The 19,661-nt window shown below is 41.0% G+C and overlaps 1 protein-coding gene across 2 annotated transcripts; it reads right to left on the reverse strand.

The window, feature by feature from the left end:
* Nucleotides 1-1,713: 1,713 nt before the first annotated feature.
* Nucleotides 1,714-19,636, reverse strand: SMPD4 (sphingomyelin phosphodiesterase 4). 2 transcript variants are annotated; one of them, XM_075110540.1, is made up of 19 exons: nucleotides 19,484-19,636; nucleotides 19,114-19,200; nucleotides 18,476-18,618; nucleotides 18,249-18,324; nucleotides 17,270-17,378; nucleotides 16,619-16,671; nucleotides 15,882-16,033; nucleotides 14,717-14,849; nucleotides 13,987-14,058; nucleotides 10,364-10,453; nucleotides 7,740-7,885; nucleotides 7,251-7,341; nucleotides 6,023-6,123; nucleotides 5,561-5,724; nucleotides 4,644-4,849; nucleotides 3,856-4,089; nucleotides 2,955-3,086; nucleotides 2,659-2,787; nucleotides 1,714-2,180 (listed from the first exon to the last, which is right to left on the reverse strand). In XM_075110540.1, exons 1-19 carry the CDS (start codon nucleotides 19,520-19,522, stop codon nucleotides 1,854-1,856), a joined length of 2,484 nt encoding a protein of 827 aa, XP_074966641.1. In that variant the 5' UTR covers nucleotides 19,523-19,636; the 3' UTR covers nucleotides 1,714-1,853. The 2 variants fall into 2 exon arrangements, with proteins under 2 accessions (XP_074966641.1, XP_074966640.1); XM_075110539.1 differs by lacking the exon at nucleotides 10,364-10,453 and having other exon boundaries at nucleotides 19,484-19,627.
* Nucleotides 19,637-19,661: the final 25 nt, after the last annotated feature.

The raw sequence follows: 19,661 nt of genomic DNA on the forward strand, positions 1-19,661 counted from the left end.
TGGGAAAAAGTAAGCAATTTTTTTGCTTTGTGTGCGTGACCAAAATCCTTCCCATTATAGCTTATGGTGAGTAAAGCGCCTGGCAGTATATCTCAGCAGCTTGGTGTGAGGAGTAAAATGTCTTGTTAAAAATGCTGTACTGCAGCAGCAGGTGCTACAGCAATACTGCTTTCCTCTTTCCTTTCCCTGTGGTTCCAACCAGTTCAGGCAAAGCATATGCATTTTGTCTCCAGTTTAAAATGTAGCTCATGCTCAGCACTAGCGTATCAGTGGTTTACACTGCTAACAACGTGCATCCAGCTTCGCTTCACCTGCTGTTGCTGTTTGGGTGGTAGTTCAGACGAGCTTGTGATCTTTGTAGATCAAACTATATGACCCTTGGCTATTCCATTTTTTTTTTTCTTGTATGAGCTGACCCGAGCGCTCCTGATGAAGGTATAGCTCTGAGTTACTGAGCGTAGGTCAACACCTCTGGGGTCAAGATATGCTGCACGAAAAGGTGACTGGTGTTCAAGGCTTTCTTGAAGCTCAGTCTTCCAGTTGTGTTGATGACAAGGTGATGGGCAAGCTCTGGCACTTTTTAATTCATCCTGTCTGCAGCAACAGGAAAATGTGGCATCCTTCGTAGCAATCCCTGATTCATTATGAGTTTAATCAATAATGAGAATAATGAAGAACTGTAATTAAGTGGGGAAAATACCTTTTTTTCTTTTTTTTTAAATAGTGTCATTTAAGGAAGTTCAGAGAGTGACAGCCGCTGCTGCCCCCCTCCCCAGTACCACCATTACATTCCTGTTGTGGTCACTTGCAGGGAGGCAGAGCTCAGCTGAGCTGGCTGCCTACCCACCCCTGTGGTGCCCTTGGCCTGCCCCAGGGCCTCCACCGCAGCTGTGGCCCCAGGGCAGTGGGTGCTGGGGCTCCGCCAGCTCCTGCGCCCTGTCCCAGTGGCGGCAGTGGGGTGGCCCTGGCTGAGGTAGCAGTAGGGCAGGGCGGGACAGCGATGGAGCCGAGCTGTGCGGTGGTTAACTCCAGGCATGCTGCCATCAATATGTTAAATGCGTGTGTGGGTGCTCCTGTTATTTGCTTAGTAAATGATTTAAAGGATTTCTTGCCCTTCTCATGTTGGGGAGAGGACAACAAACTATTTCTTGAATGCCAAGAGAGGAATGGGCCTAGCTGCTGACCAAAACTACCAGGTTGGAGTTACAGTGAGGTTATAGGGGAAACAGCAGTATCTTCTGTTTTTACAAGCAAGTGTTAATATCCCATTGAGCACAGTGGCTCCAGAAGAAGTACAAATACGTGGAGAAGTGGTTTCTTGAGGCAGAAGGCACAAATCTGCCTGGACTGGAGAGGCCTCAGGCAGGGAAGAGGAGGTTTAAGCCCATGCTGGGCTGAGATACTGCTCTTGTTGCCATGTCCCTTTTTTTTTTTCCTATCAGTACAACTTCCTATAAATTTCTTGATACGCTGCTCTTTTTGATGCTGTAAGAGTAATGGGTAAGTCCTATAGCTAATTCTTGCTTTAGAACAGCATAAGAGACTTCAATGCAGATATTGCTGAATAAAAAATGTTTATACATATGGCATGGGTCATTTCAGGATTATAAATACCAATGGCTCATTCTTCCCCCTCAAAAAATTTCACTGGATTCCATAGAAACACTTTTATAAAAAATAAGATCTACATTATCCCCAGTCCACAAGACCATATCGTTGTTCATAAAACTCAACTTTAATATTAAAAAATACTTTAGGAAGACTTTATATGATCATTCAGACATTTTAGTAATTGAATCCCATGCTCATCCTTAAAACATTTATTTTTATAAGTGTAAGCTGAAAGAAGGAAGCTAGTGTTCATGTGGTTTCCATCCTTCAGAGAAAAAAGTCATTATTACAGCATAAAGAAAATATCCGATCAGGATAATGAACGTGCAGCCCACTGGCCCAATGTAAAACCAGGATGCAATGAAGTAGATCATCAGCAAAGAAATGAGAGTCCTGTAGCTAGCCAGAAACCTCAGACTGATTCTTGGTCCCCAGTTTTGGCTTGTTCTGTCCCTCACCATGGGACTATACCTGATTTTCTGTATGAGGTGGGGGTTGGTAAGATGATAACGACAAAGTCTGCCAACAAAATCTTCCCTGGAGCAAAGCACATCCATCTGATCAGCAAACTGAGGAAAGAAAAGTTTAACCATTACTATTCTACTGCAACTACTGTCATCAAGTAAGTGTAACTTATTTTTCAATTTTCTTCATTTACAGGATGAGGATTAGAGGAAATAGAGGGGGAAAAAAAGACTCAAAATACACTTTTAAATAGAAGAACTGCTTTAGTGCAGACTTATCTTTTATCTATCTTATGTATAGGAGAAAAGAATTTGCCTTTCCTGTTTTAGAGACATTCATTCTGAATGATAGTCCCTTTGTTCATCAAGCATAAAAAATATACTTAATGTTACTTATTATTATTTTGTGTAGAAAAAGCGGAATGACAGGTACTGAAGCAGGCCTGATACTATGAGGAAATACCCATCTAGACCACAATAAAGGAGACAGAGCAAGAACAAACCAAGTGTCATATACGTGCAGGTGCAGTGGAGAAGATGAATTTGCAGTGGAACTTATAAAAGGAGGCAATGCTATACTTACCCTTTCATTAAGCACTGAGGACAGACGAAATAGGAGGCGGACAAGAGTGGCATTTTCGTAGCTTCGGATGGGCTGAAGCTCAGTGTCTCCGTGATACTGCACCTCAAATCTGCGTAAGCCGTTTATGATCTAGAAACAGGGAAACAAACCCCTTATCTTGTAGCTCCCATCTGACACACCTTTATATGGGCACCTCTCTTAGCCCCAGATACATTGCACTTTTGTTGATGTGGAAGGGCAACTTGTTTTTTTCAAGAACAGTCTAGGGTGGCTATATGTAATCTTTCTTCTCTCACCTGGTACCTGCCAAGGGGTGTAAGAATGAGGCCATCCTCACTTTCAATGCAGTCTGGAAGCTGTTTTTTTCCATTCTCGTCTTGAGCTGTCCCACACTTCATCATCATCTGGGTCAGCTGGGCTTCATTCAGCTGTTCAGGAATAACACAGTTCTAAAGTGTGTGTTTGATCTACCCTGTTCTTCTGTTTCATTTCCTTCTCCCTTCACAAACTCCTTAGTAGTGGAAGCCTTTGACAGCTGGCACAGATACAAAGAACTGCTTAATAGCCCTTTGGTTAGACATTAAAAGGGAGGTAAGTCCCCAGATTTCTTGTCTGTGCTCATCAAAGCCAGAAGAGCTGTTCTGTTTTCTGTGTCCTTTAATCCTTGAGAGCTGTCAAAGAGCTGTCTTCTCCTAGGTCAATTCTGTATAAGGGAGTCTGTCTGACAGAGAAATTAATCTGTTCTTTTAAGTTTAACCAAAGAAACAGCCTACGTCTAGTTCATCCATTCATCTATAGCTGCAGTTATAGGTTGTATTTTTATAGCTCTTTACATTTAGAAGATACTGGACTGTTATTAAAATTTAAACCATGTCTTTCCTGTTTGTAAGCATGAGAACAGGCACAAATAAGGAGACAGGTTTGGTATAAACTATAGTCCAAAAGAGTGGTCACTTGAAACAAAGTGGGCCTAATATTTAGAAATTCAGAGCATCTCATTCTATCTGTACTGAAAGTGGTTTTGAAGTGGTCAGGTAAAGTCAAGCCTAAAAGACGCTTACAACAAAGTTTGCTGGCAGGGTCTCCGGATGGCTTTGTGACCCCACGTAGTACAAGAGTGACAGAAGTATATTTGACGAATCCTGACGCTTGTTCACACTGCCACATAGGGGAAGCTCTTAGAAAGATGTTACGTACCTTGAAGATTTGGCACAGGTATTCTAGTGCCTTCTCTAAATATTCATCTGATTTTTTGATGCTGTCTTGCCCAATTTCATCAAGATCATTGCCTGTGTAGGAACCATTCATCTCAGATGGTGTAAATCTGAACCATGAAAAGAAGGACTGGCTAGCCGTTGTCTCTGCAGAATGGTCTGATATGGATTTTGCTGTCTGCTGCGCCTGACAAATTAACTGAGCCAGTTTTAACACCTAAAACAAAAAGAGTTAATTGTATTGGACAAACGTAAAGGACTGCTAGGCATCAATGCATGGATAAAACTGTGCCTACATACCTGGCAGTTGAGAGTAAATCCAGCAAACTCACTCTCTTAGCTCATATGGACTTGTGCTAAGACTATTAGATACCTTTCCAATAGGGCAACGGTAGTTCTTTGCTGTTGAAGCATTTAAGAAACTTGAGTGCCTCTCAGGCTTTTCAGCTGCTTTTTTTCCCATTTTTACCTAACTTGCTATTGGATACTAATCAATACAGTAAGCATGTCTGAGAGGAAATGCTTGCAATATACTACTCCAAGGCAGCAAGCTGTTACATTAACTTCGTATTTAGCAAAGAGCAAGCAGACTTTTACAGCTGTGCTGGATTGAGACCCCTCAGGTTTCAGAAGTCACCATCAGCAAACTTAATTATACAGTAGTGCAGGGCGTGAAGTTTTCCGCTCCTAACTTCTCATAATATGGATGCTCAGCACTGAGAAAATACCTGTCAAAGTAGAAAGACATGTGACAAGAAACTTGTTGCTTACCAAATTCCTGACTTCTGTGCCAAACATCTGTTTATATTGGAAGTCCTGTCCTTCCAGGCTGTAAACATGACTCTTCACCTTAAATGAGGCATCTGTAATAGTTGGAGGCCATGATGAGAAGAAGCTCCCGCCAAATGGGGGGGTCATAAAAAGTCGATGTTGACGATGGGGAATAACAAGTTCTGGCTCCAGGAATAACTGTTCTCCTAGAATATGAAAGAAGTAGTGAAGACGGTTATATAATACTCCTGGTTTTGCCTGGGGAAGGTCTAGCTACAAAGCACCTTAAGGCTGCTTAGCAACTTGCTTTCAGATAGGCAGGTAGTTTTAGGGGGAAACAGGCCTTAACTACATTTTCTGAATCCAATTCTCTCCACCCACAGCAGAAATGTCAGAGTGCGCTGTCTGCGTGCAGAGCATACAGACAGCATTTTAAGCCTGTAACTTTTTTCAACGAAGGCCGTGGAGAATCAAGACGCTTCAGACATTGATACCTGTCAAATATTGCCTCTCCCAAATTTACTGTATACTAATTATCCTGAAGTGCATACAGGACTAGCTGACTAGCTATTTTGCTAAGTATAGAGACTTTTAGAGATAAAAGAAACTTTAATCCTGAGGTAAATAATCTAGTAAGACAAGTGTAAGAAAAACTGACTTTATTGTAAACACAATACTGTGTTCTTTAAAGAAAAATTGTGGAATGAAATCTCAATGATGGCGGTTAGAAAAGAACTACAGACATATTAAACCAATATGACCAACATTAATGCAGACACGCAGATTTCCGAATGGCAAAAAAGCATGTGCACAATGGGAGAGTAAATCTATTCACCTCAGTGCTTCTGAGGTAAGATGTAGCCATTGTGAAGAAAGATTGAGACAGAACAGCATAAGATGTCAAAATATCTATTTACCTTTCAGGATCATTTCAGCTAGATTGGGCTGAGCAAAGACCTTGGCTACTCGGAACACCATGAGAGCATTCTTTGGACTGACCAAGTCTGTTCGTAGAGCTCTGTTCAGAAATCCTACGAACAGCTTAGTATACATGAGTAGGTTTTCTTGAATGAAGGTGGCCCTGTCAAAGTGAGTACACGATTTGTGAGTACAGCTGGTTATATAGCTGTCATTTTGTCTTCTGCCAAACAAGTCATTAAGGGAATGTTTTATACTGTCTCTGGTCTACTTGCACTGAGACAAAAGAAAATCCTTCTTAAAAAAAAAAAAAAAGGCTTGTGTTCTATGAAATAATCTCTAATCTTGTACAGAAAGCTAATTCAGGTTGGTGGATGGTTCTCGAAATCCTGCTGTTTTACTCAGGATCTGCATAAACTTGAGGTTTGGTTCCGATTACTCACAGCTGCTTCCCTCCTTACCATTTCTCTGACACGCTGCGAGGCAAGGGCTCTGCATTTTGTGGGGGCTTTTCCGGAGCATACCTCCAAGGCTGCAAGTAACTTAACCACATCTCAAGAACCTAAGCAAAATTGCATGTAAAAACACATGAGCATCAATGCTTTTTGGAAAGGAAGACAGAGTTATTTGTTTGTTTTTTTAAAAACCCAGTGAATATTATCTTAATGATACCTAAAAGTTTTTAGGAATAAAGCACTCTCTAGTAATCTGAGTATCCTTGAAAAAGAACTGAAAAAAGCAAGCGTGTTAGGACCAATCTTGATTTTCTGTAATACCCAAATGAGATGGCACTCATACAGCTACCTCAGAAGAAGAAAACTTAGTGGGTGGCTATGTTTCTTCAGGGACTTCAGGAACCTGGGAACAATTTGGGACACAGTTTAGGAGGCCGCGTGGTGTTGGGTTCATAGTCGGACTTGATGATCCTAGAGGTCTTTTCCAACCCTAATGATTCTATGATTTAAGGTGCATTTAACAGCTCTGACAGTGTTCACTGAATCTCTATTGAAGTAAGTAAACAAGATGCTACATTAATATCATTTCAGCTCTTGTCTTCTGCATAGACCTGCCCACCACCCTGAGGAAACCCAGTGGGGTCCTGATTGCACTGAAGCCAAGAATAGGTTTGCCATGGCATCTATAAACATTTCTTCTGAGATTCTGCCTTACATGTGTACCTCAAACACTGCAGTGTAGCTAACTATAGGTCTAGCGAGCAAGACCTATGCCTATTACATTCTGCATTTTTAAACACCTCTGTTGATTACCAAGAGTCATGGTCTGATGTAGTTCTTTTCCTGCTTGCAGGAGGTAATATTTGCAGTATCTTGCTATCATAAATTAATATTGTATTACTTTTGTTTATGACCTATTATATTGGATAAGATATTAAGAAATGAGGACCTATAAGTATCTGTTTTAAGAGTAACACCTACTTTTCAATCACCAGCCATTTTCAGTGTCAGGAAAACGAGCCAACAACCTGTAGTAATTCCCACCAAGACCTATTCAACTTCCTCCTTATGTCTAATTGGCACTCTTTCTCTAACACTAGATGTACATGTTATATAAAGAATTTCACTGCTCTAGGAAAAAAAAAATTTAAAGACCAAGAAATAGCTGTTAAACAGCAATAACTGATTACTAGTTCTGTTGAGTACGGATTTAGAAAGAGAAGCAGGTACATACTGCTCTGAAAGAGGCGTCCAGAGGCCAGTGTCCAAAACAGTGTTGCAGAAAGATATAAAGTTTCTCCTGGACAAACCGAGGAATTACAACCCTGCAAACAGATTCAAAGACAGTCACATGTATAAACCAGCAGCAAATTTTAAGAACAAAAAACACCCAACCAACTGACAACCCAACACACTTCCACAAATGTAAATACAAACCCAAACTACTTCTTCCTTAACTGAAGCTACTTCTGGCCATTGAATTTCAACTCAAAATAGAGAAATATAAAATTATCCACTAACCTGTGCCAGAATTCTCTGGTAGCATTTTCTTTTTTCTGACTTGTACCAAGATATAGACGAATGTAATAGCAAGACATCCCCCTCTCCTGAAGCTGCCCCTCTATCTAGTGGATGTGAGAAACATAATCCAGTAGCTCTCAGAGAAAGAGCTTTTCAGGGAGAAGCCCTATATGTTTTGGAGACGGGCTGCTCATGTACCTACCTTTTAAACTCCTCCAGTGGGCTGGCTGTGTGGGAGTGGGCTGAAGGGGAGAGAGGCTCTGGTTTCAGGCTGTTGCTGAAAGCATGCAGATGTTTCACAAGCAGTCTTACCACTAGCACGTGCTCTTCAGTGGGCTTAAATGACTCCTAGATTCAAAGCAAGAGAGGAAGATGAGTACCATATGCTAAATGGTTCCAGGAGATAATTCAGGAAAATTATATTCTCAGATCAGAAACTGAAATACAAGAAAGGCTCTCTTCCTTCTAGGTTCTTCACCGTAGTTTGGTGCCACCTGATTTTAGACAATCTTGCACCCCAGGACAAGCTCCATCAATCTTCTGCCATCAATTCACTAAGAAACAGTAGCGTATTTTCGATAATGTGATTGTAAGAAAAAGTATCTACAGTACTCTACTTCACTGAGCCTCAGGCTAGCATTAAAGAACAGAATAACTTGTAGATTTTGACTTACTCCTTTCTGAAAAAAGACTATTCAGTCTTTCATTATGGTTACAGGTTCATTGCTGTGGACAGCAGACCAGATCCTGTTTATCCCCTTGGCTGGCTTTACTGAGTTCTCCTTCCTACGCTGGTACTCATCTGCCTTATAAGAATATTCCTAGAAAGAGTTACCATAAGACCTGCTTCTACTCCTGTGATGCTGTTGCTTCTAGCACTACTGTGGGTAGAAGTAGCCTGGGTGGGAGTAGCACAAGGAGTGATGGTGAGCCACAGTGATGTTACTAATAAATAAGCGAGTGCATGATATGGCAGTGAGATGAATGAGGTAAAAGAAGAGCTAGTCCTCCTGGGTGCCCAGCGCCAGAGCTGGCCTGCTGCAGGATCTGGGGACAAAGCACTTACTCCTTTGCTACTGTAATCTGCTTTAAGAGTAGTGAACTGATCTCAATCCACTACTGAATGCAGATTTTAAGGTATCACTTGTATTCTAAGTTTCACATCTCTCATGTTTCTCGAAAGTTGAGAAGAATGTTGATGAAACAAAAGTTACACCTGCAAGTATAACGGAAGATGCTGGAAGAGCATATTACACAATAGCTGCCAGACATTTCCAGGATGCCAAATGCAGCCATGCAGAGGTAAGACTCTGAATATGACTCTAGGGGACTGACAGACATTTTTATACAAAAAGCTTCCACTTCTTAAATCTATTCAACAGTAGTTCCCATGCTGGGGGCGCTCTGTGTGTGTCCTTTCTCTGCAATGCCTGAGGCAAAACTGATGTTTTACAATCTCTTAAGATTTTTAATACACTGTAAAGTTCACTCCAGGAAAAGAATCAAGGCTTGATGATAGATCTAGTCATGTAGTACAGCCAGATCTGAGACTCTTAAAAGATAGAGGATAACCTGTTAGCAGTTCTAATGAAGGCTGGTCTTGTGTTCTTTACAGCTCTTGGTAAATCAGCGTGTTTTCTATAGTCCTCAGAAGGGTTTATGTAAGAGGGTAGAACTCTGAGAAGTTACTTCATCCTAGGAGTTTAGATCAGGGCCTCCAAAAGCAATTAGAGGAGGTTGAGTACTCTACTATAGGCCTTGAAAGGGTGTAATTTAAAAAAAAACCAAACATCTAGGCTCTTCTCAAGTGTACCTTTTGAACTTACAAAACCACCAGTACCCCTATTTCAAGAAATTGTTTCAGGTAATGCTAGTAGTTTTTCCACTTAGCAATTCTTATAATTTCCTCTTAGCCTGGATCAGCACCAATGGAAATTACTGGTTTAAAAAGTACTTTTCCTCACAAGTGTTTTTGTTGTCAAACCTTAGCCTACAGGATGGATGTGTGCCATTCTTAACACAGTCATTAGATAAGCATAATAGTAAAATAGATTTAAAGACAAGTAGTAGTTCCTGTTTTCCTTTCAAAGCAGTACCTTGAGATATCATAGCACTTTATAAAAATATGAAGGATTAAACAGCAGGAAAATTCCATGTAGTGCTAAAAAGCTTTATAGTATAAGAAGAGCTTTATAGTACATATGCTCAGCCCTCCCCTTTCCCAAAATGAAGACCCAATGAATAAAGAGCTGAAGTAGGGAAAGAGGAATCAGCAATCTGTTCCAACAGGAATGTTTTTGCATGCACATTTCCTGAACAATCTGCAAATGTACCACTCATGCTTTTGCAAAACAGGATAGTCAAACTGGCATTGCCACCACAAATTTAGAACTATCCAATGACATTTCACTGGCTAAAAAACCTCTAGGTGTTACCTACCTTAATTTTAGGTGACAGCCACATGAATTCTGATCTTCTCTTCCATGCAAGGTTTGCTTAAATGACTAGTGTTTTGGTGTCAGAAGTGTCAGCTATGCTTGTAAGACTCTTTCTACAATATATTACAAGAACGCATCTCTAAAGATTGAGTTCTCAATTAGTCCTCATAATATGCTAGATTTTAACTATTGGCATGACCTTTGCTAAAACCTCTCAGTATCTGTTTTTACTGAAAATTTAGTACATGTCAATGCAGTGTTCTCAATGAAGTTGTAAAACCACACCTTAGCAGCAAAAGCTGCTGTATAGCTAGCACCAATACACTTTGCAGATTATATGATGGAACAAGATTTTTTAAAAGGAAACAAAATGAAAACATGATAGTACTTGGTATGCGTGGAGGGCCTGGTAGCTGGATTGGGCAGGACTACCGTGGTGTTTACTGGAGATACTGAGTCGGTAGTGGAGAACCTCCAGCTGAGACAACAGAAACAAAAAGGAAGGGGGGGAGGGAAAAAAGGAGAGAAGAGAGCAAGAGAAAAAAAAAAAAAGTGAGAATGAGCCCAAGGAAGAAGGGTGTGGGATAAAAAATGAACATCACAAATACAGTCAGGGACAAAATATCACAATAACAACTGCAGCCACAGTATCCTCCTCTTTCTTGTGTTCAGTAGATTTATTCCATAGTATCTCATACCCTTTATCAAATCAGAAATACCACTGGAGGCAGGTGTCAAAGAAGTATAGCTGTTAAGCAACTGTGGTTGTGGTGGTTCTCCTTGCTGCCCCCAGAGCAAGTGCTGGTAGGGGATATGGAGCTTTTGCCAAATAAACTCCCCATTTCAGAAGTTAACTAAACTGCAGGCACAAGGATTTACACACTGTGACAGTGTTTTATTAAATAATCGAGTAAAAGCATTCAACATTCTGCAAGGTTTTTTAATACTATTTTGAAAAGTTTGTTATTTCTTCTTGTGCTGCTGAAGAAGCAGGGTTTGTATACTGGGAAGAAACTAAAATTGATACTTTCTTCCTCCCAAGGAGCAGGAAGAAAAAAAAAGTTTGGCTTTTTATAATCCCTTTGAGCCTGTCCAGTAAGTTTCCAGTTCAGAGAAATCCTCTGTCTTCTCTTTCTATTCAAAGGCCTTCTGGGAAGGCTGCAGTTCTTGTGAATTTCCTCAAAAGAGGAAATTAATTCTACTATTAGGCAAACATCACATGTATAAAAAGGCAAAAGACATACCTAGCACACAGTGTTATATGCTGATGCAAAAGACATTTTGCCTTAACACTGAAATCTCTGCAAGCCTCAGCCAGATCCCTTCCTGGAGAAATACAGTAAAGAGTATTCTTTGACAATGTGATGGTGAGGAGGATACTGTAGCACCAGTGACACGCATGTATGAAATTAATGAAAAAACATAAAACAAAAAATGTACACTACACAGATCCCAATGACTGTTGTGAAGCGTCTAAACTAACTCTCCAAATCACACCTCTGCTGTCTTTCAACAGCCCCTACCCAATCTCCTCTAGTGCCAGTTTGGTATCATTTAGTTTTACACGCCTAAGCCTGGTAGGATTGTTACTGCAAGCTCCCCAAACAGCTCAAACACATAGTCTGCTTCATAACTGACTCCTGTGCCACAGGAATCCGCAACAGCCTGTAGTCTAATAGGTGTTCCACATGCAGTGCTGGGGTCTGTGGCACCTGGCATTGGAAGGTCAGGAAGTTTTTCATGAAGTTTTATCAAACTTCAAAATTAAGGGTTCATTGTGACTACTGCAGAACAGAATAGGAAAAGAGATGCTGCACGCTTGGGCTCTGGATCATCCAAGAAGCAAAAAGCAAACAGACAATGTAAAAGAAAGGGAAAATAGTTGTATTAATGGAGAAAGCAGTGAAACTCAGCATAGCAAAATAGCATCAACCTCAGGTTCACACCAGACCCAGAAAGAAATCAAAGCAGTAAAGTAGAAAAGTAGTACATTTTCTCAAAAGAAGTTATTTACTGTTCATTCTCAGTGCACTGAGAAGTCTGTGATGACATTAATAAGGTTTAAGGAAAACCTATCATTCCTTGAGGCACTTCACAGGAAAGTTACATATCTGGGATCTGACTTGGCCCATCAAAGCAAACAAGTCTGGCTGCTGGACAAAGAAAGAGCCAATCTGTGAAACCTCATCCCACCTTCCAATACAGGTATGTAGCCATTCCAAGTCACTGACGGTCAAACAGGTCTAGATCCAGGGATTACCCCACTAGCTACCCCTCCTTTGAAAGGCACAGAAGGCTAAATGGAATCAAGTGAACCTGCAAAATTATTAATAATTTTAACAATAAGGTTTAGGGTGATCGTGGGTTTCCAGTCAAGCCCTTTAACCCTTATGTTAAAGCAAAACTTGCATTTCTGTATGTTCTACTTCCTCATTTGAGGAACTATGAAGCAGACTATTCTCCTTCAGCCCACCCTGAGACCATACAAAGCTTAGGTTAAGCATCACAGGCTTATGAACAGCCCTGTCCCAGCTGATCTGGAACCTTTCCTCAGTCCTGCAGGAGGGATCCTTTGTCCATTTATGGATGTCATGGGGAATTCCAGTTCCCTATTCGGGTGCTCTAACCCCCAAAGAGCAAAGTCTTCCTCTTTTACATGCCCATGATTACTTTCTATTGAAGATGAAAATAAAATTCCATCAGGGAGTTACAGCCTCAAGTTGTGGCTCAACACACCTTGTGGAGGATCCTGAAGTGACGATTTCAGAGAACTTTAAGCTCTACCTAGGCCCTATTCCACCATAACATTGGTAGTCATTGTCTGTAACTGCTGCTCCCTAGTGTTAGAAGAGAGCATCTGAAATACAGAGGGTGAACAGAGGAGAGAAGTTTAAAGCAATCATTATTTCTGGCCTGACCACAGTGCTTGATGCACAGAGACTGGACAGACAGACAGACCAAAGGTACTTCAAGCAAAGCCTTTCCATCACAGGTGCACAGCCATGCTGCTGGGAGTCCCAAGTGGAGACTTTACAACATAGCGAGTTTGCATTTTGACCTCAGCCTTAAAAGACAAAACCCATCACACTTCTGCTCTCCAATTTTTTTCCCTAGCAAAATATAAGTAAGTTTGTTATTTTATAGCCTGTGGAGTGAAGGATCAGGATTTCTCAGTCAATCAACTCCCATATTGCTTTCACACAGGAATAAATCCTGAGTAGCGTTTATATTTCTCTCTTCTTTGAAAGTCCCACTGTGACCCACAGGGAATTCAGAGGATCAACATTTTCTCCTTCAAATTCCCTTTACATTTATGATGCCTTTGATCTTAGCCTCCCCAACACTTACTTAGTTTTACATGCAGTAGTTTGTTACTGAACAGGCCACCACAAACTGCTTAAAACAGTGTATTATGTGAGCAAGAGCTTGTAAGATACTCTGAACTCTGCAGCTGACACCATTATGGTGAAAAGCATATTTTGGAATATGAAACAAAAATGGCTTATTCACTTAACACTGAAGGACAGCTTAGTAATATTTCCTCTTTTAATTTGGATTTATGCAAAAAAATCGTTACGGATCTTAGAAAAATACTAATTGGTATTTCAGTAACAGTTGCTGTCACTGCTGGAAATCAATTTTAGGTACTTTGAGCAGTCATGTTGCCTCAGTGGGATTTAACACAATGGTTTTATAGTGGCATCTTCCCCATCGTTAGCAGTTTGATTATCGGTGTTCAGATTGTTGTGACCATCCCACAAACTTGTCTCTTACAAAAAAACAAAACGAAAACAACACAACTTCTGCAATGAAGGCAAATCTGGATGACACGCTTATTCACAATGTTCTTCATAACTGAATTAGCAATTTTGACACAATCGCTTAGATACTCATGTAAGTTATTTCTTTCATATGGACCAATACACCAAAAAAATTCTTCATGGGACAGGAGATTTACCCCAAGATAAGAGGTCAACCATCAGATGACGCTCATGAAGTACAAACTATTACCTTGACATGAGGGGACTGCATTTTCTGATACATTTCCAGTGAATAATGATGAAGCCACATTTCAACAAAGATCTGCAAAACAAATATTTTCTCAGCTAGGAAAAGAGAAATAATCCAGGACTTCTCAGCCACAAGCTCCATAAAAGGGAAGACCGTAGCATATAATTTGAAAAGTAAGCTGTACTTGTAAATAGACAGGCACCTACTCAGAGACGTTTCAGGTTATTGGCATGTCAATGCAAATGACTGAGCTGGCACACTTAGCACCTGCTAAGCATCGATAATTCAGTTCAGTGACATGGTAGGAACTTGTTTCAGAACAACTGTTAAGTCCAGATTCCCCTTTCCCTTCTGTTGGTGGTGAACAGAACCAACTTCTCTGTGCTTAACTTTTGCTTAGAGCATAAAATTGATGTAAGATTTAAAAAAAAAAAAACCCAGAAAAAAAGAAATAAATCAGGTTTAGAAACTTCTGGGAAAAAATACTCAAATGCTTAGGATCTGTTGTTAGATATGTAGTCTAAAGAAAAGATACTAAGTGCCTTTCTAAATTATAACTTGTTTCACAAAGGTTCTTTGTATCACTGACAGAACACAACAGCTGCACTGCTCAATTCCAAAAACAAGCTAAAGCAAAATGGCATAACTGTCTCTGGTTTGAAAAGATGAGATTCCTCTGTTTAGCAGCAGAAAATTTTGTGGTGTGTTTTCTTCCTTAAATCCAGCTTACCTGAAGCAGTGTTTCTGATCTCCAGATCTCCTGGGAAGCTGGGTCAGCATTGACAGAGGGCTGATGGGCAATGTGCCGTTTGAGCAAGCTGGTATGATGCATGCCGTAGGAAGTGAAAGGCACCGCTGGAGACCTTTAAAGGCAAATGAATGGAAGTACTGAAGTCAGTAGCCTCAGTACAGGGAAATACGTCATTGCTTTTAATCACCGGTTTATAAATTGGAAAACAGTCTTTAAGAAGTAAAACTGCATAGTTGATTACACATTTCAAACTTTTGCAACATGTTATTAGTCACCTTGACTATGAACAAACACTGCATCACTGTTCATACTGCATTGAACCAGCTTTACACAGACCTGATGTTATGTTCAACAAGACATGAGTTTTTATTCTCTCCTATTCAGTTTGTTTTCTTTCACTCTGCCTCCCTTATTCACCTGATCTGTATGTTCCTAAGGATATGCTAAGGCTCAACAGACCATGGAAACCGATTCTTGAAACACTTTAAAAATGCAGTTATATAAAATATAATGCCTATTTATTTCTACATTTGTATAAAATTGCTAATATTGATAAACTTTAAAAATTTGAGTAGAAAAACCAAATTTAAAAATGTGGACTTTCACAAGCTTAACTATTACAAAGAACAAAAGCCTGGGTGCTTGTACTGGAGAATTTTCACTTCAACTTCGTGGGTTTGTTTTTATGTCATTATCATATAGACATACAGAACTTCAGGAAGCGGTCAAAAAACTTTCATCCTCTTCCTTCTAGTTGTGGCTAAATAGCTTGATCTATTACCACGCAAAAAGTCACCTGAAATGCAGTGACGCATTATATGATTTGATTACTAATACGTGTCTTGGCTTTTTAGATCAGGAAGTTATGAACTAAGATGCCTATTAGCGCTATCAGTCTGTCACAACGACACGGCATGCTTGTACGTGCCTTTTCTGCTCCAATAGCTACCCTTCAGACTTTCAAATGAAACCTTTATGGTAAAATTAATTTAACATAAATCTACTTAATTTTTCTAATTATATAATAAGTACATACAGATCATAACGAGGGGAGGTGTTTTCTACTTGTTGGAGGTTTCGTTCCAACAAGCCATATTTTGTAAGCGCTGTTCCCACAATTTCCCTCTGGCACTGCAGTCATTACCTGGGCGTTGGGGAAGGGATGGCTCCCCCGGGATTTGAAGAAGGTGGAGGAAGGACGCTTCCTTCTGTGGGTAGGAAACACTTCAGGTAGGTGTCTACCAAGATGAAATAAGCACTGTTGGAAGGGCTGACGTGATGGGTGACAGGCGAGTTCTGAAACAGACATGCAGGAGATACCTGCAGTTACATACTGTTACTCTAAGCCACTGCTAGGGAGTGTCTGCTACACAGCCAGACCCGCTTAGCCTAAATAAGCAGAAGCCCAGTGGTTATAGAGGGAGAACTGACAACAAAGACACTTCAGAGCAAAGGTAAAGTGACTAACTGTAAGAGAACTATTGCTGTAGTGGTGAATGTAACCAAGTGTGAGAAGAGTGCAGTGTTACATAGCATGGTCAACAACAGGAGAAGCAACCAAATAACCAGGCACCATAGCACAAAGCTGTGGTTATGACTCTATAAATGGTGTTATCGGATAGAGGGGCAGGAAATCCATTTAGAATCCACTGCCTGCTCTGTGCTGGCTATTGTTGGACAGTCTGCTCACTGGTATATCTAAGGCGGGTATTTTGTTTATTATCCAGTCTTACATCATCAACTGAACCAAAGCAATAACAAATTCTAAAAGTACAGATAAAACTGCTGTTAGTTTAGCTGGACAGCATCTCAGCAGGCTCTTAAAGCATTGTGAAGAAAGGCTAATACTATTTTCAGGGAAAAATTGCAAAAGGTACTTACCTTCTGTGTAATCAAACTAATTGCAAAGTAAAACATGTAATATTCAAATGGATCTGGAAGAACAGAGTCAAGGATCAGATAATAAAAAACAGGTACAGCTGTCAGATATCTGGGGATGCCGACTAGACATTAAACTTCTATTTTGTCAATGCTAAATTAACTTGCTAGAGTTTAACAGCAAATTCAGCAAGAGCTTTCCAACTGACTTGAAACGTTAGTAATAGAGGTTTTCTCTGTGTGGCAAAGTGCATTCACATTACTCATCTTAGCACATTTGACTATCTCAAACTGAAACCAGTGCAGCTGCAGCTAAACTTCTTCCAACAAGTATAATAGCTGCAAAGTTAACACACCGCTTTTTCTATCATACTACATAAACTATGAAAAGAAAAATTGTGAAATATGGGCTCTACTGAAATCACTGGGAATTTTGTGGTTGACCTGAGTAAGGCCAAAAATTTCCCCGCAAGGGTTTATACAAGGAGGACAAATCTATTTTTCATTGGAATCTAAACATTCCTAATCAGCCCAAAATCTTCAGCACGACAGTGATTTACCACAGGCGCATAATACACACACAACAGAAATGCTTCGTAATGTCTCAGTTTTAGACATTTAAAGGAATTAAATATCCAACTATTAAAAGGATACTAAGAGCCAAATTCAAACCTAAACCACCAGGTGAAGGAAACTGGACTTTGTTGTGGTATAAAGAGCATTCAGGTAGGACTTGCTCTTGTATTGAAGCCTTCACGGGGCCCTGAAAGACAAAGTAATGAAACACTAATCAGGCTACTAAGCATACTTGCAGAGTATGTTTTCAGATATTGAAGACGCGCTGCGTTCCAGCATCCTGGGATCATATCTACATTCAGCTCAGCGGGTTCTTACTGCATTGCAGGATTCCTTGTTCAAATGCATACTCTTTAGACAACTGCCAACTTTCTCACTGAAAATGAGTATTCACTATAAGGAGAAAAAAAAAAAAAAAAAGACTTCACCAAGACTTTCCCAGTCGGATTGGGAGCAGTGAAGGACTGGTGTTTGCCTGATGGCTTTGTTAGGGTAACTCTGCTGTGGACCAGCAATTACTATATACTTAAACGATGTTTCCTTTCGTTAAAGACTGCAGAACTATCTGAATCAATTTCTAGATAGCAGCTAGCTAGTAGCAATGGAAGAAACATAGTGAAATGCCTCAGCAGATAAACATTTTTGTTTGAAATGTCATATTTCATATCCAGGCCAGCAGTTAGTCTTCAAACACATGGGCGCAAAGCACAGCTAGGGAAGGCACTTCTCTGATGAGCCTGGAAAACTATTTTCAATCCTGCAACGTAACCAAGATAAAGTACATGCATTTCTCTGGGGACAGGATAAGAATCATAGTGCAGCTTTCTTGGCTGAACAGCACAAACATCTAGTTGCTGACAACCACCATCTCCTACAAAGTTTACAGCTGGGAACTCTCCTCCTCTAGCACCTGTTTAAAGAAACAGGTATGCTCTAAACCTGCAGAACTGAGGCTGTACCTTGGCCTATATTGAACCATCCCTATACAGTGCATGCCAAGTTTCAGTAGCTGCAACAACACCTACATTCTCTTCTTACAAATCTTTCAGTTACTCACTGGAAGATATGAGACTGGGAAATCATATCTGTACTCTTCTGCCTGGAGCTTGTAAACCAGCTTCATCATTGGGCCACTGTGAACAAGCATGAGAAAGAAAATCCATGATAAGCACCCTCTCCTGTCTCACTTTTGTGAGCTTATGTTTGCACAATGGAAGAAGGTCAAGCACTGGTTATTTGCTCACCACGCATTTTTTTAATCTGTGCTGAAACAAATGAGTTTACCTAGGATCCAGGAAATCCAAAGCCACAGAATATTCATTAGGATTTGTCCTTCCTTGCAAACAGCGAAGATTCCAGCCTATGATGATGCCATCCAGGCTACCAAAAATGCTCTCCACCAACCATGGGAAGATTCCATGCAGTTCCTTCAAGGAAAACAGACAAATAATTAACATGTACAACTCCTCACTTGAACAATCTCCATTGCATGTACTAGAACGCACAAAGATGCTGTCTGCCAGCTATTAATGACCATTCCTGGATTATCTCTGGGCAGAGCTTCTATTCAAAGGAATACATTACAGTATGGCAATTACCAGAAATCTATCCTCATTTTGGATCCTGCTAAAGTTCCAGCAATACTCATCACCATCAGGTGCAATTATTTGTCACATTTTAAAACTAGTTTTCCTTGTAAACTGAGTCTGACAGGTACTAATGAAGTGCAGTCAACTGAAACAATCTTAATGACTAGAAAAGGTTTTTAACTCTTGGGAAACACTGGATTTGCACTGTTTCACCTGCGGTCCTCAAAACTCTTGATAGGAGAAATAGGAACAAAGAAAATAGTAATATGAAAAACAAAAGTTCCCCTGAAATATGCCAGGCAGTGAGTTTCTGAAAAGGCAGCGACCACTCACCTTGGCAGGAAACTCCTCAATGACCGTCTCCAGATCGTGGCATCTCTGAACAAAAGATTTGTTTATACAATCCGCCTTCAGAGTGGCCTGTGACAAATCACAAGGCAAATCAGATCACCGTTGCCAGAAAGGACAACATTTGTCACGGCCATAAAGTAAAAATCCCTGAATTACGCCGCTCCTCTGGTACAGCATTTCTATTGATACGGCTGAAGTTACACCGGCCGACCTCGTAACTTCGCAGGGACGTAACAAAGCTGACAGTTAACCAGAAACCGTAAGCCCAACCGAGGCGGGACGGGACGGGACGGCCCGGCCCGGCCCGGCCCGGCCCAGCCCGGCGCCCGCCCGCCCGCCGCTCCCCACCCACCAGCAGGAAGCTGGGCTGCTGCAGGTGCGGGCCGGCCATGCCGCCTCTCCCCGGCCGCCGGTCCCCACGAACCGCCGCGGAGGCCTCCCACCACCAGTCCCCCCTCTGCCGCCTCCTCCCGCGCTCGGCGCCGGCGCGGCCCGTTACGTCACCGCCCTCGCCCGGCGCGCCACTGTGA

This window comes from Phalacrocorax aristotelis, chromosome 15 (genome assembly GCF_949628215.1).
Source record: "Phalacrocorax aristotelis chromosome 15, bGulAri2.1, whole genome shotgun sequence".
NCBI classification, from domain to species: Eukaryota; Metazoa; Chordata; class Aves; order Suliformes; family Phalacrocoracidae; genus Phalacrocorax; species Phalacrocorax aristotelis.